Here is a 25,731-nt window from a genome sequence, read left to right as displayed (position 1 = left end):
ATCTGTACAGCCAATTGCTTGCCAATTTATCTAGTTAATTATACGGATTTTCTATAGTTAGAACTTGCTCGTTTATGCATGAATATGTATGCATATATATTTTTTTAAGTGCAGTTCCCATTGAGCAACTTTGTTGCCGACTCTTTTCCGCTATTTAAGTTTTTTTCATTTTTTGGGCATTTTGTTTGGTTTTCGTCGTCGGCTAATTGAATTTGATAAAAAGCCAGCGAATGCTTTTAATTGACCAAACATTCAGAGACTCACTCACACAGTGGTCAATTATACGATAACCATAACCCAACGGGGGCCAAAGATAATACGGAGCTCTCTTTTGGGTCTTTCGATTGGGTAAGAGAGCTCTGCACTTCCGCCAGCGGAGTCCAAATAAGAAAGAAAGAAACCCGCATCCGTAACTCTGTCCGGAACTGGGACAGAGTCTCCTCAACTCGGAAAATTAAATATGTTCAAGCCCATAAAAGTCCACTTAAATTATGCACAAACAAATCGGATTGGAAAAATAACATTACTTAAATCTTTTAGAATATTTAAAAATAAAAGAACTGTATGATAATATTTTCTGTAGACAAATAACAAAAAACTGGAATTTTTAATTATAATTAAAAACTTATTATTATAGTTTGTTAAAATTACTAAGCCCAATAAAATATTTTACAATACATATTTTATGCGATTAATTTTCCAAAACTATTTTTTTCAACACTACAAAACCCTGAAAATCTTGACCAACACCAAAGTTTAGAGTTGTCTCCTCTCCTTTAGTCCTTTTTCACTACGATTGACATTTCGCTGTCTTGACAAGTGAAAAAAAAGCGAAACTTGGCAAAAAGTTAGGGCGAGGAAAAACTAGAGCAAAAATGTGCGAGAAAGGTGAAAACGCGGAGATGATTAAGATGAAAGACGATGTTTCGGAGGAGAAAATCCAAGTCCAAGGAGCTGAGGAAAAAGTTAAGCCGACAGAAGATGAAAAGCCGAATAGTCCGATACGTAAGCGTTCCAAATCCCCAAAGTCATCCAGTACGGAATCGAGCTCAAGCTCCTCGGCCAAATCTTCGTCGGATTCAGATTCCGATTCCAATTCGGATTCTACTCTAGAAAAGAGAAGGAAGAATCGTTCAGTGACCAAAAGTCGCAGTTCCCAAGGGAGTTCCAATCCTGGGACGAATCGTTCTACTGCCAGAAGCCGTAGTCCCCATCGTATATATAAAAACTACTCGGATTCGGATTCTCCTCTAGAAAAGAGAGCGAAGAATCGTTCAGTGACCAAAAGTCGCAGTTCTAAAGGGAGTTCCATTCCTGGGAAGAATCGTTCAGTCAACAAAAGTCGCAGTTCCCAAGGGAGTTCCAATCCTGGAAAGAATTCCAAGAGTTCTTCCACCAGAAGCCGTAGTTTCTATCGTATAGGTAATATCTACTCGGACTCCGATTCGGATTCTTCTGTAGAAAAGAGAAAGAAATACCGTTCAGTGATCAAAAGTCGCATTTCCCAAGGGAGTTCCAATCCTGGAAAGAATTCCCAGAGTCACCATCGTATAGATAATATCTACTCGGACTCCGATTCGGATTCTTCTGTAGAAAATAGAAGGAAATCTCGTTCAGGGATCAAAAGTAGCAGTTTCCAACGGAATTCTAATCCTGGAAAGAATTCCCAGAGTCTCCATCGTATAGATAATATCTACTCCGACTCCGATTCGGATTCTTCTGTAGAAAAGAGAAGGAAATCTCGTTTAGTGACCAGAAGTCGCAGTTTCCAACGGAGTGCCAATCCTGGAAAGAACCGCTCCGTGACCAAAAGTCGCAGTTTCCATCGGAGTTCCAATCCTGGAAAGAAATTCCAGAGTTTTTCCGATTCGGATTCTTCTGTAGAGAAGAGAAGGAACTATCGTTCAGTGACCAGAAGCCGCAGTTTCCAACGGAGTTTCAATTCTGGAAGGAACAGAAGTCGCAGTTTCCAACGGACTTCCAATCCCTGGAAGAAGAATCGTTCTCCCACCAGAAGCCGTAGTCCCCGTACTTCCCGTAGTCGCTTAGATGACAATGATGACGACTACTATTACGAAACGGAGTTCTACCGGCGACGTCATCAAATTTCCGTGGCCAGCTGTGACCACCGTTCCGCTCCCAAGCCGATCCAAAGCTTTCGTCGCAGTGGCTTCGGCCAGAGCATCACCCGTCGCCTGGAGCTCCGTGGCTACGCGTCGCCCACACCCATTCAGGCCCAATCCTGGCCCGTTGCCCTGGCTGGCACCAATCTGATGATGGTTTCCGGCTCTGGGACGGGCAAAACGCTGGGCTGCCTGCTGCCGGGCATCCGGAAGATCCAAGCGGAGCATCATCATCATCACCAATCCACCAGCAGTCGTCGCCGGAACGATGGACCCATTGTCCTGGTTCTGGTGGACTGTCGCGAGGCAGCCCTGTTGGTGCAAAAGGAGGCGGTGGCCTATACGAATCCCCGGGAGCTGAGGAGCCAGTGCATCATGGGCAGTGGCCGTCGCAGCATTGCCAACAATTCTTCGCCCGATCTTCTGGTGGCCACGGCCGGTCGTTTCCTGGAACTGATGCCTACAATTTCGCTGGATCGTTGCACCTACTTGGTGATTGATGACATTGATCGTTTGCTGGATGTGGGATTCAAGGGTCAATTGTGTCGACTCCTCAGCCTGATGCATCGCCAGGCCCAGTTGGTCATCTCGGCGACGTCGTGGACGCGTGACCTTCAGCGTTTGGCCCGCAAATATATGGGTAATTACACATTGGTTCGTGTGGGCGGTGAGATCGATGCCAGCGAGGGATTACTCAAGATCAGGCAGCGAGTGATGGTGACCAGTGGTCGCTCCAAGATGGAGCAGCTAAAAAAGCAGCTGGCGGAGATCTACGATTCGAGCGATAATCCCGGCAAGGTGGTCATCTATTCGGAGCGCCAGCGACAAGTGGATGAGCTGGTGGCCTTTGTGCGGCTCTATGTTCCCTGCGCCGGCCTCCATGGCGGACGCAGTGCCTCCGAAAGGGATGATATAATCCGTGCCTTTCGCCACGGCTCCTACAACATCATCGTGGCCACCGATATGACCCAGCGGGGATTGGATGTGCCCGGCATTAGGTATGTGATCAACTACGATTTTCCCTACAACATGGAGGGCTACGTCCAACGTTTAACCCGCACTGGGATTTGCCAGTCGGAATCCCGCAACTGTGAGGCCATCAGTTTCATCACGCAGGAGAATTTAAAGGTTTCCCGGGCTCTGGTGGATTTCCTCGAGGAGTACAATCAACCGGTGGATCCGCAACTCAGACAAATGGCCAAGAATACCAGGGATAGTCGCTCCCAGAGACGCAAGAATCATTGGGCTCGTCGCAATCATTTTTAATGGATTTAAATGGAACCCCAATAAATACTGGGCTAACCCCAATGAATTTTAATCGATTGCATACCAAATGGGGGGGGATTTCTTGGGGAGTTGGGGGCTCTGAACAAATGGGTAATGACGAACCGAAGAAAGTTGTGCATCTAGAGCGAGGAGAACGTGACATTATGCAAGTGTGGAGCTAAAAAGAAAGAAATGCACAGCACAGACATCAATATTCAAATAATGTAGACCAAAGGTATTCAGCTTGAATTCGTCACGATATTTGAAATACGACATTACTTCTAACTACAAAAGTCCATATATATGACCATCCTATACATTTTAAAAGCGAATATATTTTTAGGATAATATAATAGGGTTTTAAAAAATATATTTACAATACAATTATCCATCTAATACATTTTCAAAACAAAGATATTTTTGGGATACTAGGATATGGCTTATTAAAATATTTTTATTAAATCCTCACTCAACTAAGTACTTATAAAAATAATTCTCTTTAAAAGATGGTAAAAAAAAATCGTTATAAATAGTTTTCCATCAAGAATTTTATAGTAGCTATACATATTATAAAAAATCCAAGCCAAATCGAATCATTTGGCTTCTGTCACCGATATGCTGGTTGCTCGCCTACCGTTCGATTCTGACATATATGGGTCAATATTATCTATAAGGCCCCCCGTTACCAACCCCTTAATCCATTGATTGTTGGAGTTATTTAGTTGTTTACGCCAAAAGCAAATGGAAATGAATCAAAATTCATTAGAGGTGAATTTATTGTGTTGGCCATTTGATTTCAGTCTCAGAGACCAGATCAAATATCTCTATGGCTTTCTGGCCAACCGATCGATCGGGTGGGCCGTTCGTTTTACCTGATTGGGGTGTGAAGGAAGGGGTTGTCCAATGTATCACCGACAGATATCACAGGTGGCTTGGCTTGCAGCTGAGTTTTGTTCAAAATAAAATAAAATAAAATAAAATACAAAAAAAAGGGGGCGGTGGGCCGTGTCTAATCCGATTTTGACTTTATTAACGGTGCAATTTGTACCGACAACTGCCAGACGGGAAACTCTTAACTCTTTTAACTCCCAACTTCGAACTTGCAGGCGGCCAAGCTCTAAACTCCCGGGGACTGCGAGCCAAAAGACCCCTAGCGATTATTATTTATGGCCCCGAGTGCCAACCCCACACTCCGCCCCCCACCCACAAATTGTATGCTAATCGCTTGGACCCCAAGACATTGGCAGCTGTCCCAAGTGGAACTGGACATGGGGACATGGATACCAGGGATTTGCAGACTTGGAGCATTCGGAACACTCGATTGTTTTCCTTCGGTTTACCTATGAGTGTGCCTGATTTATGGAGTGTCGCTGACTAATTTGAGATCTTTCGAAGGGGGTGTGAGTTGCAGTTTGCAGTTTGCAGTTGGTTGTTGTTTTCCCCCACCCAACTGGCAAACAAACAAAAAAAATGACCATTCTAGGGATGGCAGAAAGCTAAAAGGAAAAAGCGTGACCAGCACAAGCCACCAAATCACTCACGATCGTAACTGTTCACTGTTGCCAAATTTAGAACCGCAAAGGTCAGCGTTGAGGGGGTGGAGTTTGTTGAGTGTTGTATAGTCCCAAAAAAGGCAATCGATACCCAACGATCAATCGATTTCGCTGAGTCATCGCGGAAATTTTAGATTGCGAAAAAAAAATGTTTCTAGAAATGGGAGTTCACTTTGAAACGGGATCTATGCATACATATGCAAAGCAATTATTTTTAATGTCTATCTAATTATTTTTAAACCAATATAGAAGGAGTTAAATTTCGGATATATTTGGATATATACATTTATAGTCTAATTGAATGATTAAAAAATTTTAATCTAATCGTAATCATTGTTATTTAACGAAAGGCTGTAACCTCGCTAAATTGGTCTTTTGTGGTGACTGTACCAAGTCTTGATTTTTGTTACATCTTTACCTGATCTGGTCACACTGTATGTAGATTTACCGCTTGCAACGATAACGATAAGCAGGCACGTAGACCATCCACTCGATTTATATCCGGCGGACCTGCACTTCAAAGGCAAGGCCGCCACCCACCAGTAAACCCTCCCACGCAGTTCCTAAAAAAAATCCAAAAAAAAACCGATAAAGAAATTTAAAAAAAAAAATAAAAGAAACACACTACTTTTGCCAGCACAAATATTGTGAATTGAAAAGCCAAATATGAAAAGCAAACACAGTTTTGTTGTCGTGTCAGCGACGTCAATGTGCCAAGTCCAAAAGCCTTAAAAGTCGGTCCGAGATCTTGCAGTCACGTTTGCTTAATAAAATTAATATTTACATATGTTCCGTATTTACACACACAAACACACACAGTAATATGCTGCCCCCTCCGAAAGTGGACAAATAGCCAAATAGACCGGCATGGCCAGGCAATTTGCACGATCCGCGAGGCGAAGATCCCGATCCCCTCGGTTTCCCCGGGTCTCAAAGTCTTTAAGTCCCCGAATACCCATTTCCATACCATACCCCAGCACGCACCATAATTCGTCCGTGATGATCTCTGTGTACGTTAAAGGGGCTTTCGTGATCCAAGATTCGAGATCCGTGATCCATTGGAGAAAACGGTTACCGGTCAATGCGGTAACACACACCGGGTGACTCACTCATTGCCAAATGGCGATAAGGATCTCCAAAACTGTAGCTGAAGCCAAAACGGAAGCGCAACGATCGTGAGCGAATCGAGGAGTGATTTCCCAATGGCTATCACTCAATTTCGCTGGAGGTCCTCTTCTGGTAACTGAATAAAAATAACAATAGAATCGTATCATAAATCGTACAATGTATATCGTCAAAAATTACGATCAAGGGTTCTTAAAGATCATTTACCAAAGATACAAATATTGCAATAAACATATTACCAAAGAATAAATCAGATTAGTTTCGACTTATTTCAATATAACCTTTATATTTTTAAAAAGAATAAAAAATGTTAAGCTCATTATTATTTCATATAATCAATATTTTATATACTTAACTAGTTTCTATGATTTTTCAAACATGATATATAAAAAGATATATGTAAAAAATGCATGATTACCCAAGATAATCTCAGGTGGATAAAAACATTGATTGAAATGGTTGGCCAGCCAGCAAAAATAAATTCGTAATGCTTTTCTCGTGTCTCTCTCTCTTTTGGACTCTTTTGGATGTTTGATTTTGGCAATTCGAAACAGGAAACATACCAAATCGGACAAATTGGACAAGCGCGACAAACAGATCTCGACATTTGTGGCTTGTTCTGAGTCGGACTCTGTTTTTTCAGTTTTTCTGTTTGTTTCTATTTCTGTATTGCTGTATCTTTGTATCTCCATCTCTCAGTAAATCCATCTGTATCTGTACACAGGAAAAAAATTGACAAAAGATCAGTTTTTATATTTTTTAAAGATCATTTTGATATGAACACAGTATTTTATTCAAAAAATACTACATTTGGTATTTTATATGATATGATAAAATATCAAGATGATATGTCTTAATCATAAATTCGACATAAATATTATCGTCTTTTTATTGATATAAAAACACGTAGAATTGACCCTATTTCATATCAAATTTTTTATCTGTGTATATATTTTTTTTACATTTTTTGCAACTAGTCTCTCGCTCTCACTTTGGGGGCATAGTCTCTCTCCTCGACTCGCACATAGATCGTTCAAGTTTATAACTAAATATGCGCCAAGTAGGTTCAGATCATTGTGGGAGGGGTTCCAACCGATCGGTTGGAGAGGGGGGTTCTCTAGCTAACCTCGATTGCGTTTGCCACATTTTTAACAACTTCACCCACATTCAAAATTCGTTTTGGCTTTGGCCAACGACGACAACAACAGCAAAAACCAGTTCGGTTTGGTTTTTTTATTATTTTTGTTTAGGGGGGTTTCGGCATCGAATTCTGCCACTTTTGGCCATATCCAAATGCCCATCTAACTCTGTTGTGGCCGTCGTCTTTCTTTTGTTTCACCCAAACGTCTTTTAGCCCTAGAATCGTAAATATAATTTCATACAGAAGCATTTCCCATCCCCACCTTATAAGGCATTCCCCTAAATTAACTCGGTCATTAACAACCTGATCGTTTTGGCCCATTTAAGGGATTAACTTGGCTAATTTTCGAAGATATTTAGCCAAACTGGTGGTGATTTAACTCTAATTGATGCGTCTTAAAGCATATCTTCAAAAAAGGAATTATGAATTATACAGTTCCCAAGTCTTTGTTATATGATTATGATGCCTAAACATTCTAGTAATTAAAAAATGTATACCATAGATTTCACAAATAATTACGAGCCATTAAAAGCTGATTTTACAACTATAAAAAATACAACAAAAAACACTAATGGGAAAGATATGTTTTTGTTTATTATTCAGCTAGCTAGCGAAATATTTTTCCCGTGAAATCAGTGAAAACTAATACTCGATTGTCTCAACATATGGCAAACAATAGCTCCCGTTACTGGGTTAATTGGATTGGAGCACACACTTGTTGGCATTATTGCCATTTCCATTACCATTTCAAGCGGAAGTCGTAGCTTTTAATTTAGTTTTCACAGATATGCTTTCGGCATTGCAATCGTCAATCGACAATCGCTAATTCTGAGTGATCTCATCGATTCTGCAGAGCTCGCTATCGAAATTGCCAATCGTCAGGGTCGCTCAAAAGTTTTTTCCCACACACATATACACACAGTGCAATAAACTTTGGGCCACAAACAGCAAAACAGAAAGAGGGGAAAAAAAACAAGAACGCCTTCTATGGGCATTATGGAAATACCGTTAGCCAAGATCAAAAGACCTCCGAGCAGGTGAGCTGAACTCCGCGGATCTGGGATCTTGGATCTCGGATCTTGAATCTCGGAGAGGAGATCGATAGATCGATCATTGTTTGTTACCTGCTAGCTGCGTTGTGCAGAAATCATTTGCAAGCGAATCGATCGATCTATCATTGCCAAAGCCATATAAGCAATACGATTGTGGGTAGGAAGTCATCGCCATCGCCATTGGAGAACCGAGAAACCAAGAAACCGAGAAACCGAGAACCTTGAACCCAAAGAGACAAAGCCGCCGATGGAACGGCGTTTGAAATATGATTTTGAATGGGCCGCGGACAGTTTTGTGATTTTGATTGAGCTCCCAGTTCGGGGCTTATTGTGTGTTTGTGTGGCCAATCGATGGCAATCAGCGACAAAAAAAAAAATAAAACACATAATAATAATAACAAAATAACAGTCGAAACGGCGGCAAATCCGCTTAGCAAACTTCCCCCGCCTAAAACCCCTGTCTTTGACACTCTGAAGGAATCACAAATGCGTCTGTGTAATTGCAAAAATCAACTATTGTGAGATACAGTGAACACTTCATATATGAGCTTTTTAACTCTGTTTTTTGAAGAAGATAAATTGTCCAAGAAGCTCTATCAAACTCCAGTTTTATTTCCGAATATTTTCATATTTTAAATAAATAGAAAGATATTAAAAAAAAAAAAATTTTAATAAAGGCAATAAAAAAAATTTTATCTACACAAAAAAAAACTCCTAAAAACGTTATATTATAAACTCTTTAAGTTGTATTATTTATTAATATTAGACTTTGACATAATGAATTGACTCCAATAACTTGGAATTTTTTCATTGAGAAACTTATAAAAGTTGGAGCCATAGAAGCTCCACTGTTTTTTGCGTTCATTTTTTTTGCAATGTCATTTTATTTATTATTCGGCTGCTGCTGTTATTTTTGCGCGCTTTAATTTTGTTTTATTTAATTTGCCTTTTGCGGAAGCGAAAAAATGCTTTTTGCACTGGCTTACGTCGTTCGAATGTTACGGTACAAATAATGCGACAGAGTTTATTTCTGTTGTTGCAGTTTATTTCTTCCACCCCCCTCGTCCACCACCTACATTTTTTTTTTTGTGCAATAGCTTTTAGTAGTCATGTAATGTTATTAACGCCATATTGACATACATTTTGTGCACAGGCAAAAGCGCAGAAAAAAAAGTAGAGAAAAATCTAAGCTAATTACGTGACGTTACGTACCTGTAATAACGCCCTCTCTTTTATTTTTGCACACACCATCTACAGTGAAGCTTGCCTAACTCACACTTTAGGCTTAAGACTCTATAAGTAAAAGAAGTGTATAAATATCACATTATAACTTTAAGTTTTTCTGACTTAATTTGTATTTTCACCTGTGGATATATCAGAGGTAACTTTCTTATAGAAGTCCTACTGTACCTCTCATCTTCTTCCGCCTCCTTGCTGTCTTGTTCTTCTTCTTCTCGTTCTACCACCGCATCACCGTCACGTATTTGCAATATGAAGGAGGCGTGGCCAGAGATTGAGTGGCGTGGGCGGTGGTCTACAGGTCGACCCACTTTCCATCTCTTTCCGTCTCAAAGTTCTATTCCCAGGGAACAAAAAGTAAAGAAAAAAGAGAAGAGTAGAAGTAAGAAACATATGGATAAGAAGTAGAAGAAGTAGTATAAAGCAGAAGAGTCATGTTAATTGCTTCGACACTTGACTCTGAAGAGGCGGATGCGGATGTGGATGTCAGTTCACTAGGTTAGATGGATAAAAAAAAAAACCAACTTGGGTGCTGGTATATCTTAAAATGTTTTTGGGTAATTTAAAGCATACTTACAGAGGCGTATCTGCTAAAGTTATCGATTGGTGACCCCAAATTCAGTTTGCTATATAGCCTCTACTTTAAGATAGCAAAAGGTGCAATATTTAAAAAGAGTTCTTATATACAAAACGTGATCTTTGGTGACCCCAAATTATTAGATTTCGTTTCCAATCATATTAGTTAGTCTCTAATGGTTTCTGATTTATTGTATACCAGATAAGATAAACATGAACTAAAAAATAAAATGATAGTACAATCCTTCAAACTATAATGTGTTAATGGTGCGATTTGGTGACCCCAAAGTTATAAAAATTATTATTGATTTGCGTTTCCAATCATATTAGTTGGTTTCTAATGGTTTCTGTTTTACTGCTTGGTATATAAGATAAGATAAATATGAACTAATAACGCAAAAAAAAAAATTGATAGCCCGCGGTTGATTTATTTTTTCCGGTGTCCCAATATCGATTTATCAATGGCAACCTGCACTTGCACTTGCTGCATCAACGGAAAACAACAACAACAAACAAGTGGCACGTGCTCTCTTCGGCGATGTTGATGCAAGAAAGTTTTGATGTCATAATAACCATTTCCATCTCCATTTCCACAACCGTCCACCCCCTCGGTTTTTTTTTTTCAGTCAACAGTCAACTGTCGAATTTCGAAAGTGAAAATGTGATGCTGCGATTATCAAATATGCATGTTCGTCCGTTCGTCTCTGTCGCGCGCCACTCTGCATGCATTATTCAGATTCAGATTCGGATTCAGAAGAGGAAGAAGCCAAACAAACATTGGTGTGGTGCTGCAGTTAACACACCGCTTACACATACACACCCACAGTAGAGGTCAAGAAAATAGGTCTTGGGATGACCTCTATCAAAAATGTTTGCAGCTTGAGATAAAAAAGTTAGGATCAAAGATAGAACTGGAAATATTTATATATGTATGTTAAATTTCTTTTAAACATTCTGTATACTTACAAAAAAAAAATTATTTACCCTTTATATAAACAAATTTAAAACACAATCGATAATGATATGAGACCCATTTTATAGGGCTAAAAGGTAAATAGAAAACCTAATAAACTGTCAGGAAAGTAGGTTTTGGGTTGAACTCCATCATAAATGCTTAAATCTTAAGATCAAAGATAGAACTGGGAATATTTATATGTATGTTTCTTATTTACTATTTTATATATTAAAAAAATATAAGATAATGATATACCGCTAAATGTAGAAAATCTAATAAACTGTGAGTTTCCCTTTGTACCTATCTTTCAAATATAAAATTGAAGATAAACCTATTACTCTGCCCTTCACTGTACTTGTGTTGAGGCTTCGGTTCTAAGCTGGCGGCCAAAGTGAAACCAAGGCCCAAACCAACTTCGTGGGTAGCGCGCGCATCTGTTCAGAGAGAGCGAGGGAGACAGAGATGGCGACGTAGAAAGAGACGGGGCGAGGGAGATGCATTTAACGCCTCTGGGTTCCCGAAATGGGTTGTGGGCGTCGCAGCTTTACCTTGCAAGCGGCATGATAAGAGCCCAAAGAAGAAGCCAAAGAGCCAGATGCCGAAATGGTATTATATAGAAAAAATAACACCAAAACAACTTATAAATGCCCTTTCTCAGGAACTATTTATACAGAGCTGGAAAATAAATATATAACATAAATTCAAGAATGAGAACTAAGAACCTTTAAAAAATATTACAAAAACATTTTAAGGAACTTTAAATATAATATCATTGAAATGAAAGCTATATGGTCTTTGAATTTCTAGTTTCTAGTTCTCTCTGGTCTGATTATACAATGCTTTAAGCCTAGAAGCTTCCCCCCACTGATTTGCATATTTGCAATTAGCTCAGAATTCCCTGATCTCCTCTGGCTTTCCTTGGGTTATTTTTATATAGTATATCTTAAACGTCAGCGTATCGTCATCACTGCTGTTGTTGCAGTTTCTGTTGCCCTTATTTGGGGTTAGGGTATTATGGTAAGGTGAAACAATAAACACCAAATAAAGCATTTGTCAGATATCCATAAAAGAGAAGAGAGGCGGTGGAAGAAGCAGAAATAATAATATTGTTTAAATATTAAATTATTACAACAAAATGTGCATAAATGAATATGGAATGATGCAAATGGAAATGCATGACATGCCGAGACACGATTGCAGTTGTTGTTGTTTTTTCGCCCCAAATGGGATTGGAGCTTAAGTTTTTTTTCCATTTATTTATTATTTTGGAACCAGGGAACTCTCGTATTCCGGATGACATAACCCCAAACGTCAAAAGTGCCAATGGCAAATTGTAGTAGTGGGAAGTGCTTGTGTAAGAAGTTGTAATATATATGTATGAAAACCCAAGGTTCCCCATAGTTAGGATAAATCTAATACCCGATTAGATCTTGAAAAATATCGACAATTTGCTATTTCTCGATATTTTATATGTGTTCTTTATTAAAAACATCGAAAACATTATCGAATCGATATTATAAAAATATCGAAAATATCGATAATTTTCAAAATCTAACATACATCCACCTCCAGGAAGAGATAATCCTCTGCCCCAAAATATCGTTCACCCCAGAAAGAAAGAAAAGAAAACCAAACACAAAACACTCGAAGAAATGAAATCAAAAGTATTGTCGCGACGTTGATCGTTCAACGCCCATTGCAGGTTGCAATTCTGCGAAGATTGAGGGAATTTCAAGGGGTAGACCGGGGGACAGCCTAAAAATGCCGTGCTAAATTCTTTGGGAGCTTAAAAATAAACCGTTTTCTAGTTTTGTATTTTTGACTCTCGCTCGCGCGACGCACTCTGCTGAAATATTTGCCGTGCTCATTGGGAATTTCTGCATCATCTCATGCTAATTCGAATGCTTCTATTTTCTACCTCCACTTGCAGCACGCGAATTATGTGCGGCAGGCGGCCGAGGATTATCTGGCGCGGCGACAGGCCCGCAACAAATCGATGACCCGCTCGATGACCTCCGGCCTGGCGGGTCCAATTCTTGCCCTGGGCAACGTCCACTACCTTCCGGCCGCCAAAAGTGGCACCTTCTTCGCCCGCGACAACGTGTCCAACTTTATCACCTGGTGCAGGTGAGGCCTTGAACTGAATTCTGTAGCTACCTAACTCAAATCTTCAAATATAGTTATATTATATCATTTTATTACAAACTATTTTTGTTTAATCCTCACCGAAATTTTTGACAGGTCTTAAGATATTGGTTCTTATACATTATCATTTCACTTTGGGCCCTTGAACTACATTTCCGAGATCCCTAACTCAAATCCTAAAATAAAGTCATATTATATAATTTTTTTGCAAACTTTTTTCATTTAATCCTCACTGAAAAATTATACAGATCTTAAGATATTGGTTCATATATGTACCTTGTAACCTAATTTTATTACTCACTGTTTAATATGAAATTAAGTATAATTGATTTTTATACTTTTTTTGAATATAATTTTCAGAAAAAGTCTTAAGATCATCGAGTGCCTGCTGTTCGAAACGGACGATCTGATTATGCGAAAAAACGAAAAGCATGTTATCCTGTGTCTTTTGGAGGTGGCACGTCGGGGTGCCAAATTCGGTAGGTTTCTTCAGAAGATATACGAAGATATAAAATTTTAAAATAATATTTAATAAATAATATTATCTCCCAATGGCGAACCATTCTAAACTTTTAGGTATGCTGGCTCCCATGCTGGTGCAAATGGAGCGACAAATTGATCGGGAGATCGCCGCCGACATCAAGGCCAATGGCCAGGGAGTTGGCTCCTCGGAAAGCGGCACCCAAACGGAGGGGATGGGCGCCGGAAATAGTACGGCCTGCACAACGACGACAATAACGACAACGACGGTGGAGACGGATCTGTATGATGACAGCGATGATTCGGAGACCGAGGATGATGGCGATGAGAATCCCGTACTGATGTACGGCCCACAGCCCCAGATAATCACCAATGATCTGAAGAGTCTCGATGAGATGGTGAGTGAATCCAGACCTTAGATTTTTTATCCTTTGTTTTAATTACAAATATTAAGCATGAAATGAAAATATTCTTGACAATTAGTGAGACCAACTCTGTTTGTGATGCAGAATATGCCCGTATGCCAACTTGGTTTCCGATATCAGATCTTTCCGCTTTTGGTTTTCCATTTTCCCGCAGGGCTTTTCATCCCAGTTCGCGTTCCTTTTGGTGTCCCAGTCCCACTCCCAATGTCCACTTTGGGTTTTCTCTTTTATATTTTAGGTTTTATTTTTTTTTTGTTTTTGCGCTAACCCAACTCACGATTTTGTTTGTTATTGTTTTGCTTGGGCTGCTGTTGTTGTTGCTAGTTTTCTCATGTCCATTTTTAGCCATGGCTAAGTTTCCAGTTACCAAAAAAAAACAACAACAAGCGGGCCGAAAACAATACCAAAACAAATCAGAAGCAATTGAAACTGGGACTTTGGTTTAGCGTTTTTTTTTTTTGGGTGTTATGAGGGGTTTTTTTTTCAAGATTTGCCTGCTGCCATGTTGAGATGTCAAATTAATTTGACAAGATGACGATGTGCCAACAACAATTACAACAATTGCAATTGTCAATGTAATTGCAAGTGTGACGACGACAGCAGTAAAAGCAACATGAGCAACATAAGCAACAAAGGATGAGGATGAGGATTGGTCAGGCGCAATGGAAAATCATTGACGGCCAAACTAATGAAAGCCATGCAAACATTTCCTCACGCCGCCAGCAACATTGACAACGGCAACATGAGCAGCAGCAACAGCAACAGCAGCAACATGAACAACAGCAGCAACAATGTTCGACAGCTGGGGGATGGATGGTCGCTGGATGGATGGGACATGGACCTGGACATGGACATGGACCTCTCCTACTCCTCCTCCTCATCCTCCTCCTCGACCGCCGAAAAAATCCACTCCGAGGCAGCCAATCAATTTGTGCAGCAGCAACAGCAGCAGCCAAATCAGCAAATAGCCTCAACAACTTGTCGAAAATCAAATGATGTGCCACCAACAGCAGCAGCAGCAAGCGAAACAAAAAGAAAAAGAGGAAAAGCCACGATCATTTGTCGACTCTTAAAGTCTGGAGTTTTTTGGATCTGCTGGCACGTCCGCATAGCCATCCGCCTGTCTGTCTTTTCGGTCTCCAGAGTTGCAAGTTGGTTGGCTGTTTGGTTGTTTGGCCGTTTGGCTGCTCAGTTAGTTGGTGGCATGCGATTTATGGTTAGGCCAGGATCACATCGCTATCCCCCATCGCAATCCATGGCCAGCTAATCTCGTATGCGTCAGAGTCACGCCGATCCGATCCAATCCGATCCCCGATCTCTGGCAGATCTCCTCCTCCAATGCTCCAATGTCCCCCCACCAACAACCGACAAAAGATTTATTGTCATGTCGGGATTCCAGCTTGGAGAGCTTGGATCTTGGATCTCTTGGATCTGGGAGCCACCATGGAGTAGCTCCTCCTAGGCACGCATCCCATCCAACCAGAAGGAGTTGCAAAAGTTCAAAGGTGCCAATGCGTTGCTGCTCAGCAGCTCCAAGCTGCCACAAACTACAGTAGCAATGGGTTTCGGGGGGGGGAGATCACAGTTGCTGGCGGAGAAGTCAGGATGGAGATGGGGTAACGGGGAGATGGAAGTGGAGGTGGGGTTGGAGCCTGGGCCAGAAACAATATTACACTGGAAAATAGACAAAGAAATGTCTGATCAAATTCTATACAAATAATAAAAGTTATGAGCTTTTGAAGTGTCGTTTTGGGTCACCTTTCATAAGAAGAACTTAAGTTTAAATTGGGGTTAACCAGATAAATTTAATTAATCACTTGATTAATGGTGTGTAAAATTAAAACAAGATTAAACGAGCTTAAATTACTCAAGTTAAAAGCTTTAAAAGTGCAGGTTTGGGTCACCTTTACGAATAAGAACTTATGAATAAATTGGAGATAATTAGATTTATGCAACCATTCACTTGCTAAATTTGTATATAAATAACAATCGATTAAAAAAAGAAGAAATTTGGGGTCACCAACCCAAAAAAAAGTGAAGGTTTGGGTCACCTTTCCTAGAAAACTTAAGAATTAATTGGAAATAAACAGATTTATTCAACCATTCACTTGTATGTATACAAAAAATCTATTAATAGAAAAAAAACAATTTTGGGTCACCTTCCCAAAAAAAATTTGAAGGTTTGGGTCACCTTTCCTAAAAGAACTTAAGAATAAATTGGAGATAAAGAGATTTATTCAACCATTCCCTTGATAAATTTGTATACAAATAATCGTCGATTAATAGAAAACAAATTTTTTTGGGTCACCTTCACAACCCAAGACCCCTTTTCCCCAAACTCTATGGGCCAAATCATCTGCAGATTTTTGCGAGTGGAGAATCAGACCCAAAGACAGGCCAGGCCAAGTCGTCATTTGTTTGTCTGCCGCCGCCCGCTGGGACGGACTGCTGATGGTGGAGCCGATGTTGACTGGTCTTGGATCCATGGATCCCATGGCTCATGGATCGGATCCCTAGGGCAAGGGTAGCCCCCCACCGCCCCCCTCTCGATCGCCTTCGCCTTCGCCGCCCCTGCGGATCATTTGTTTGTTGGACAATGGCAGCGCGTGAATTTATGCAGTGAAAAACTATTTGGTGACCCCGATGCTCGTCGCTCTGCTCCTTCTGCTTCTCCTCCTCCTTCCTTCGTGTTTTTTTTTTTTTTTTTTTTTTTTTTTTTTTTTTTTTGTTTGGCCAATATACAAACTGCAACTACAAACTGCCACTGCAGAAGTCAGGGAGTTAGGAAGTCGGGGAACAGAGATCGGGTCAGGCTTATGCAATGCTAAGGGTCAACCAACGTGGGGACGTCGGACACTTGGAGTCAAGAGTATTTTTGTAAGGAGAGCGCTAGTACAGTACTGGGCACTGAGAACATTGATAGGTTTAACTATATTTTTCTCACCTACACAGAAAAAAAATTGTTCAAAAGATCAGATTGATATGTGCCGGCTCATTTTGATATGAATAAATATTACGTTTACAACATTTGTTGAAAAAACAGTTGCTTTAAAACGTATTTTTTATAAATAATATGAAATGATAAAATATCAAGTTGATATGTTTGGCTCATAAATTTGACATTAATCATATTGGCTTTTTATTGATATGAAATGAGGTAGAAATTACCTTTTTTCATATCGAATCTTTTTTTGCGTATTTTGCTTAATTAGCCATCATCGACTTATATAGTGTTACAGATAAATGCTAATAACAACGATTAATTTAATTTATACCTGTCATCATTACTCATTTATATGGTCATTTGTTGAGAGATCCATTTAGTGGGCTATGTACTATTATGGACTAATCAAATGCTTTTAAAGAGTAATTTATTCATTTCTAACAAGTGCTATCATTATTATTGATGATCATTTGGGAATTTTGAGATTTTTCTTTAAAATCTATTATTGTATTATATTTATAGGTCAGGGATCTGGTGGAGAAGTGCACTTGTCCCTCACAGTTCCCCATGGTCAGAGTGTCCGAGGGCAAATATCGTATCGGCGACACCAAAGTTCTTATCTTTGTGCGGGTGAGTTTGGTTTTTTTTGTTTTTCGGAAACCAAGCTAAAAATAAATTTTTGCAGATCCTTCGTTCTCACGTGATGGTGCGCGTCGGTGGCGGCTGGGATACACTATCCCATTATCTGGACAAGCACGATCCATGCCGCTGCCGTGCCCAACATCGCAGCTCCGTGGCCGCCCGTCTAGTTCCTCGCCAGTCGCCGAATCACAATCCCAGCAATGGCATCGAGCTCCACAAGGCACAGGTGATATTCGAGAGGTGAGTCCCTATTATCACAGAGTTCTTTTTTTCCAAAAACATCTTTTAAAACGACGAAAAATGTTGTATCGGTAAAATCGTTAAGAAATCGATAAATCTATCGTTTAGTTACATGGTTTAAGGCATGGAAACATTAAGCCATTTCGTGTGATTTTTTTTTATAAAAATCTTTAAGTTCCTTTTAATCGGTGATCAAATAATCGTTTCAAAAAATTAGTATCGTTTTTATCGATAACTTAATTCCGATCATTTTCTTTTCCAGGTCACCGCCAGCAGCTCGTCGGGTTTTTATCAATCCCAATTGCAATGGAGGATCGGGAACGGTAGCGAGTGGAACAGGATCCTCATCCGCAGGAGTGGGCGTGGCCCCCCCGCCCCAATCGCTCCAAAACGGACACAGTCTATCGCCGAATTCGGGCAAGTACCGCAGTCGCAGTCCGACGCCCCAGCGAAAGTTTCTCAACCAGCAGACGAATGGAGTGGCCGGTGGAGGAGGAGGCAGTGCATCCGCATCCCAAACAGCGGTAACCAGCCAGACAGTCATAAGCGAATCCTCCAGCGCCGGTCAGCTACTGGGATCACCCAGTTTGGCCCGACGCTCTATGTCGCCGAGTCCACGCCGTTTGATCGATATGCGCAAGAAGCAGAGCTCCCTGGATTCGTACAGCAGTGGTCCCAAATCGCTGCCCGGCTACAGTTGCTCCTCCATGGAGGAGGCGGCGAATGGTGGTGGATCTGCCGGAGGAGCTGGCCAGGGATCAGGAGCAGCAGCAGCAGCAGCAACTGCGGAGCAGGGTGGCGCCAACAAATTTGAGAACATCAGCGACAATGGCAGCGAGATCAGCGATGAGGGCTACCGCAGCCTGGGCGTCATCCAATCCGGAGCCCAGAAACGCGAGTCCCTCCACAGTCAGGCTTCAATCGAGGACGCTGAAAGCAATGGTGAGTGGGTGATCCGCATGCAGAACCCATCTAAAAACCCATACCAAATTAATAGGTAATTGGTAGTTGGGTTTTAATTTTAAACAATACCCTAATATTATTGGGTAATTTTATAATCGAAAATATAGAAAAAAAAAAAATAAAGATGACTTGGAGATATACTTTCTATCTTAAATGTTTAAAAATTAGTTTACAAGAAAATTGTATTTATTTATTTATTGTCAGGTTAAAAAGACAAGAAAAATATATTTGAATATTTATGGAGATATAATAATAAAAATTATAGAATCAAAATATTTAATATTCAATTTATTTTTTTCTCTAATTTTAAAGCATTGCGGTTTTTTTAGTTTCAAATATAAAAGTTTATACAAAAAAAATGGGGAAAAAAAAGGAAAAAACAGACAAAAATAAAAAAAGAAGAAAAAAAATTCAAATATGTAAATATTTAATTTACCATTTATAGATTTCAAACTTTAATTTTAATTAATATAAAAAAAAAATTTTTTTCTTTTTACGACTAACATCGTATCTAATACTATCCACTATTATTGAATTCTTTTTATATTGTATTGTATTGTATTGTATTAATATGCAGATATATATATTTTATATATTTTTAAGACTTTATCTTTAGTTTCAAGACCTAATAATTTAGCAAATCTAATAGACTCTACCTATTCACTTCCCCCTTTACAGCGCGTCTGGATCAGACCTCCAGTGACTCGCAGATCTCGCCCTCCGATGAGCCGGCGACCGATGAGAAGACAGCCGTGGATATTCTCGAGGAAGAGGATCTGAATGGCCATGATCGAGGAGCAGAGGAGGAGGAGGAGCACGAGGACTACTCTGTGTGCGATGGTCCCCAATCCCTGCCGGCGATTTTAAGCGTGGCCCACAAGTTAAACGACAAATTCGAGCGATCCGGTGTGTTCATCACCGACGACGAGATCACCGTGGACATGGCCAAGACCGAGGATCCTGTTGCTTCTGCCCTCGCAGTTCCAACGCCCAATCTCAGCAAGATTCCGCGCTCTCCGCTGGCGCAACGTCGTCGCCGGAGCATCGACAATAGTACATGTGGCGGTGGTGCCGGCGGAAGTCTTCAGGATTTGAGCAGTAATCGCTCCGGATTGCCGGCACCGGCTTTTAGCCGAAAACAGCCCGTTTATCGTTCGGTGCGAACGCGCAACTCCACGGGAGCAACGCCTCCTCCTCCGCCTCCTGCAGCTCCGCGATCCCGTCAAGCCACCCAATTGCCCATGGTGCGGGATGTGACCAATACGTGGAGCGGGCGACCAAAGAGGAGGCCGCCCTGCAACGCCGATACCTTTGTGGCGCCACCAAATGCAAATGGAGGAGCAGCATCCTTTGAGCGGAATGGCAAGGGACGCTCCTCGCAAATCCTGTACGACAGCAATGGACGGCGAGTGCGAAGTGGAGCACCCGGATGCACTAGTTCGCTGACCACATCTCCCGTGAAGAATCATGCCTCCTCGCCGCTGGCACAACAGCTTTTGGAGGCGGCCAGCAGCGCCAAGAACGATGCCCAGATTCTGGAGAAGATGAAGTCCCTGCTGTCACGCTATGCGGCTGGTAACCAAGCGAAGGGAGGATCAGGAAAGATCAGTAGCACTAATGGCAAGAAGACTCCCGTCTACGAGGACTTCACCACCGCCTGGGTGCACAGCAATGGGAATTTGGAGCGTTCGGAGAGCTGTTCTCCTCCAGCCAAGGCCAGATCCAAGCGGAGTTCCGCTGCCAGTTCGTGTGAGAGTCAGAACTCAAAGGATCAGGGAGCAGGAACAGGAGGATCATCTAGTGTGGTCTCACCGAGGCGGGAGAGGGGCATGTCCAAGATTCCAGCGCCAGTGCGACATCATACAGAGCTTTACTAGCAGCGCCGGAGGACGCCAAGCGTCCAGGTGGAGGTCCGTTTCCAAGCCAAGTCGAGGGTTTTCTGAAAAGCCTCCAAAGGGAGCAGAGATCGCGGGGTAGTACGTATGTGTAGGCAATAGGATAGGATTAGAGCCAAGCTGGAATTGTCTGCTGCTGCTACGGCGTGTGTGTGTGCGTGGGGAGCAGAAGAGAGAAGAATCCTGGAGAAGAATGGGCACTCAGAAGAAAAGCAAATTCAGATGAGAAGAATCCCTGAGAAGAAACTGAAGAATGGGCACTCAGAAGATCAGCAAATTCAGTTGAGAAGAATCCATGCGAAGAAAGAGAAGAATGTGAAGAATCCATAAGAAGAAAGTGAAGAATTGGAGGGTCAAAAGGGGGAACTCAGAAGATCACCCATTCGGAAGATTTAAACCCGAAAGATAGTCCAATAAAGAAAATCTCCTGATAGAGAATCAGAAGGAGAATCATTAAGAAACAAAGAAAAACCAAAAGACAAAGAAATCCGAAAGTAAAGCCATAGCTGTAGGACACCCAAATCAGAATCAGAATCAGGATCGAGAAATGTCGAGTGAAGAAAGTGAAAAACTGAAACTGCCTCATAGACAGACGACAGGTCAGAATCAGAGAATCAGAATCCCTAGCAGCCAGAGACCCCTAAGCATATCTATACCCTATAAACAAACAGCTCTCTCTTAAGCTCAACTTATAATGAACCCCCTGTAATCGACGTTATATCTACTCTCTCTTTTCGTATAACCACTTAATAGATTTCCCTTAACTTTATATTTCCAAATATCATTTTTGTGACTCTACAACAGCATTTTCGTAAAAACAAAAGCAAGCATTTTATTTGTATTTAAAGCTATATATCGCTTCGATCTGTGCTGATCTAGGGTAATGAATATATACCATATATACAATCCAAATTTGAGACTCGAGTAAAAATTTTAAATCAATTTTTTGTCTAGACCTAGAACAGGAATTTTAAATTTACACGAAAGCCGCAAAATCAGAACAATATCGAATATATATATATATATATATATCTATTTAAAAGCATAAAGACACACTCACAAACACACACGATCGCAAAAACATATAGAGGGCGCGCGCATACATAGTTTTCTAGAAATTTTTAAAGTAAAGCCAAGCAAATTCTTCAGATTCGATTTGTAGCGAAGCAGAATACATTTATTTTTGTACGCTTGAGATCAGAGGATCGGAGGATCGAAGGAACCGGGGATCTGGAAAGATGACTAGCTTTTAGACAACTCGACTTTTACAGTATAGCTATATATATATACATATACAAGGAAGAGGAAGAGTGGATTCGGTTAGGGATATAGCAATCATAGCTAGGAAATAAAGCGAAAGGCCCCGGAAAAAGTGGGTGCTCCTTGGTCTGGGAACTCCAAAATCACGCTCTTCAAGAAACCCACAAAACTTGCACCACCAAAAAAAAAAAAATCAAAACACACACACACACACTACAAGAGGGATACAGTGCGTTTCGGAAGTTTAGTTCGAAATTAATAAATGCGTACTGTATGAAAGATATAAAACATATAAAACTTGAAAACACAAAACAAGAAAAACGGTCACAAAAAAAGGAAAATAACTGAGAAACTATAGCTTTTGTTAGGACAGAACGAACGAATGAACCATAGCATAATTATCAGAACAGAACCCTTCTACAATTTCTACTATCTATTATAAAAAACATACATATATTGTACGATTATTATCTTTTTTTTTCTTTAGCCCTAGCAATGTTAACATATAGTTTAGTACAACGTACCTATGATCATAACTATATAGATTGTAAATTGTGTTTGTCCAATTGCCCCCCATGTTGTGTATAGTTATTATATACTATGTAAAATCGGCCTTAATGTTCAGTCTGTCGATAGTATCGATACCTTATATCATTTTCATTTTGTACCTACTTTTTTTTGTTCTTTTTCGTATAATTTCTATTCGAATTAAGTTGCGTTTTTCAGCTTTTTATTGTACACCAAATGATTACCAATTTATGTATAGAAACGAACAAAATAATTAATGATTAATTGTTTAACAATTAAATTGTTCCAATACACACACACACACACATAGACAAAAACACACCTGAACCGTGGTGTGATTACAATTATAGAGAATTAAGCAATTTGCATTCGCAAGCCAAAAAATAAAAAAAAGAAAAAGGTTGATAAAAAATCGAGCGAACAGAGGAAGAAAGATCGCATCGCATCGCAGCATCACATCGCATCGCAAATATAATATAATATGTACATGTATTTGGTTATATATCGCAGAACATATAAAGTGTATTTTAAATACAGCTAAAGTGTAATTATCAATTCATTTCGATTTCGAAAGCAAACTAACTATTACAAATGGAATAGATTAGACAAACAAGCAGCATAATTGATTTTAATCACAAGAATTTAATAAAAATAATGAAAGCCTATATACAAAAATAATAAAATATATGATGAAAACCAAAAGGCAAACGTTTTTCTTTTTTTTTTAACTTAATGCCCTCGCAGGACTTTATTTATTTTTTATTTATCCACATATACAAAGTGTGCTGGAATCAAAGCAGTGCTTAGGTATTTAGCAATACATTACATTTGGATGGTGGGTTTAATGTAATATCTAGAGATCGCCGAGAGTGTCCAGACCGCCGGCCAAGCCTCCGCCCGCCTCCTTGCCCAACTTGGCCTTATCCTGACTCTCGGTCCAGGCCTTGGCAATCATCTGCTTCGTCTTGGAGTCGCCCTCGTTGTACATCTTCTTCATGATGTTGACCAGCGCCGATTCCGGGTTATCGCTGTCCTTGCTCAGCTCGCTGTCGGCCTTCTGTTTCAGTCGCTTCTGGATGGCGGTGAGGACGTCCCAGTGGACATCGTCCTTGGACTTCTTCAGATAGATGGCCACCATATTTTGCTTGATCTTGCGGTAGCTCTTGTCCACATCAATGCCGTGCAGCAGATTGTTTACGGTCAGGCCAAAGTCCTTGCCCTGCAGATCGCGAACGTGCAGCTGCAGCGAGGTGGGCGTATAGCTGACGGTCACATCCTCCTCCGTGCAGCCCTGCACGCCGTTCAGCGTGATGAAGAGCTTCACGAATTTCTCACTCTGGTCCCAGCCGTAGTTGGTCAGCTCGTGCAGATATCTGGGGGGTATCGGGGGTTTACTAATGGCTGCAGGCTTATGCTAACTTATCTTAACTACACTCAAAAAAGAATTTTAGAAAATCGCCTATAGATTTTTTTTACTGACGATTTTTTTCTATGTTTCTGGAAAATTTCTTAAATTTAATAAATTTTGATTAATTTGAAGAAAATTTTCTTTACCAGTACAATTTTTTTTATTTTGAAGAAAAAAATCGCCAGTGAAGCAAATCTATAGGCGATTTTCTAAAATCAAGGGCGATTAATTTTTTGAGTGTAGGTTAACAAATAACAGTATGGGCATCTTTTTACAATTTTTTTGATATCAATAATTTTAGAGGTATACAGATGATCGGATATAGTACCCTTTAACCTCGATAGAAGCATATAATGAACCATGTGGAGCATATGACATGATGTGTGATGAAAATTTACATATTATGTACTTTAAAAGTTCGAAAAAGCTTCCCTTTACTGCCTATTGAAAGATGTCTTAAAAATTGTGAAAGATATGCTATGTTGTATGATATAAGCGTGCTGATCTTATTTATTTTTTTTATCTCATGTTGATTTCCTGACAATCTTAAACAAGATACAAATCAGGATAGGATCAACCTGCCTATGGAAAAATTACAAACGATGAAAACGCCTAGATCTTATTGATCTTTGGTTTTCATATTGATTTCCCCGACAATTTGGAAAATATCTAGCAAAAGTGATGGTATTATCTGAGAGGTTATCAAGTAAATTGGACAAGACATAAAGCAGAATATGATTAAATTCTGAAAACCCTTCGAAACCCGAAGTTCATGAGTTACAGAGTTGGGGTTTTAAGACATAAATGACATAATGAAGTTATGATATGATTTTCTGACAATCTTAAAAAACTTATAGCTAAAGTTTTAGTACTTTTTGGGTAATGACAGTTAGAATTGTACAATTTGAAGGGTTAAGATTTTCAGACATAAAGGAAGGAATGATATGATATATGATATCATATGATGTGATATAAAAGTAGATTTCCTGACAAGCGTAACGAACGTCTAGCTAAAGTTATAGTATTTTATATTCTGTGAACCCTTTGAGTCCGGATAATGATATGATAATGGAGATATGATACAATCTCTATGAACCCTTCGAAACCCGAAGTACAAGAGTAACAGGGCTGAGATATTGAGACATAAAGAACCATAATGAAGATATGATGTGATTTGTGATGAAAATCTAGATGTCCTGACAATCTAGCTGTAGTTTTAGTATTTTATGGCTGATTATAGTTGAAACTGTACCGTTTGGAGTGCTAAGATTTCGAGACCCTCGTGTGATAAGGACTCCCTAGGAATCGCATGCTCCCTTTGGAGCACCCCCGCTTATCGCTCACCTCTTGGCATCTCCGGATCCCGAGGCCTCTCGCTCCGCGGCAATCTTGGCCTTCATCTCCAGGTTGACGATCTCCCGCTCGGCCTCCGCTTTGGCGGTGGTCAGCACGCCTTTTACGCGGGCACCTTTCGCCTGCGCCAGAAAGGCCGCAATTTCGGCCACATCGCTCTTGAGCTGTTCCCCATTAAAGTTAATCGTTATTATATGGTTAACTAAGCAGAAGATCACGCGAACTCACCTGTTCCAGGGACATTTCGTGTGAATTGCGAATGGCAGCTGGTTAATTTCGTAAAATCGCAGAAATTTCGAGCAATTCAATGACGCCGGCGCCCGCGCGGAATGTGCTAAAAGACGAATAACGCGTGCCGCGAGCGGAGCACATTGCGGAAAATACCTTTGCTGGTATTTATTGGTATTTTTGGTATATG

At 40.4% G+C, this 25,731-nt stretch overlaps 4 protein-coding genes across 5 annotated transcripts in view; 2 read left to right on the top strand and 2 right to left on the bottom strand.

Annotated features, from left to right (window-relative positions):
- LOC138913903 (uncharacterized) overlaps positions 1-9,820 on the bottom strand; it is a 164,479-nt gene extending 154,659 nt beyond the window's left edge. Inside the window, exons 1-4 of the mRNA XM_070219085.1 lie at positions 9,625-9,820; positions 9,473-9,553; positions 6,631-6,781; positions 5,927-6,185 (exon numbers count right to left, since the gene is read on the bottom strand). Of these exons, the coding sequence (XP_070075186.1) occupies positions 5,927-6,001 (75 nt within the window). The 5' untranslated portion in view covers positions 6,002-6,185; positions 6,631-6,781; positions 9,473-9,553; positions 9,625-9,820. The remainder of the gene's footprint in view (positions 1-5,926; positions 6,186-6,630; positions 6,782-9,472; positions 9,554-9,624) is intronic.
- Positions 1-23,254, top strand: part of pigs (pickled eggs) — a 58,203-nt gene extending 34,949 nt beyond the window's left edge. For both annotated transcript variants that reach the window (XM_017137357.3, XM_070219083.1), the window contains exons 4-10: positions 12,961-13,157; positions 13,536-13,654; positions 13,752-14,053; positions 17,547-17,654; positions 17,710-17,906; positions 18,169-18,848; positions 19,548-23,254. In XM_017137357.3, coding sequence (XP_016992846.2) covers positions 12,961-13,157; positions 13,536-13,654; positions 13,752-14,053; positions 17,547-17,654; positions 17,710-17,906; positions 18,169-18,848; positions 19,548-20,746 — 2,802 coding nt within the window. In that variant the 3' untranslated portion in view covers positions 20,747-23,254. The remainder of the gene's footprint in view (positions 1-12,960; positions 13,158-13,535; positions 13,655-13,751; positions 14,054-17,546; positions 17,655-17,709; positions 17,907-18,168; positions 18,849-19,547) is intronic.
- LOC108054407 (putative ATP-dependent RNA helicase CG14443) lies at positions 653-3,446 on the top strand. The gene has a single exon (XM_017137359.3). It carries the CDS (start codon positions 876-878, stop codon positions 3,387-3,389), a length of 2,514 nt encoding a protein of 837 aa, XP_016992848.2. The 5' UTR covers positions 653-875; the 3' UTR covers positions 3,390-3,446.
- Positions 23,255-23,279: 25 nt separating the features above from the next.
- LOC108054409 (calcyclin-binding protein) lies at positions 23,280-25,698 on the bottom strand. Its single transcript, XM_017137361.3, has 3 exons — positions 25,542-25,698; positions 25,305-25,477; positions 23,280-23,925 (listed from the first exon to the last, which is right to left on the bottom strand). The coding sequence occupies exons 1-3, from the start codon at positions 25,554-25,556 to the stop codon at positions 23,406-23,408; spliced, it is 708 nt and encodes a 235-aa protein (XP_016992850.2). The 5' UTR covers positions 25,557-25,698; the 3' UTR covers positions 23,280-23,405.
- Positions 25,699-25,731: the final 33 nt, after the last annotated feature.

Source organism: Drosophila takahashii, chromosome X (genome assembly GCF_030179915.1).
Source record: "Drosophila takahashii strain IR98-3 E-12201 chromosome X, DtakHiC1v2, whole genome shotgun sequence".
Classification (NCBI taxonomy): Eukaryota; Metazoa; Arthropoda; class Insecta; order Diptera; family Drosophilidae; genus Drosophila; species Drosophila takahashii.
The sequence above is the reverse complement of the archived record's forward strand: the minus strand, read 5'-3'. Positions and strand labels throughout refer to the sequence as shown.

Coding starts and splice junctions, on each gene's coding strand:
- LOC108054407 (XM_017137359.3), top strand. CDS start 876: ATGTGCGAGAAAGGTGAAAACGCGGAGATGATTAAGATGAAAGACGAT.
- LOC108054409 (XM_017137361.3), bottom strand. Junction 23,926..25,304: donor GGATCCGGAGATGCCAAGAG/GTGAGCGATAAG, acceptor GATACCCCCCAG/ATATCTGCACGAGCTGACCA.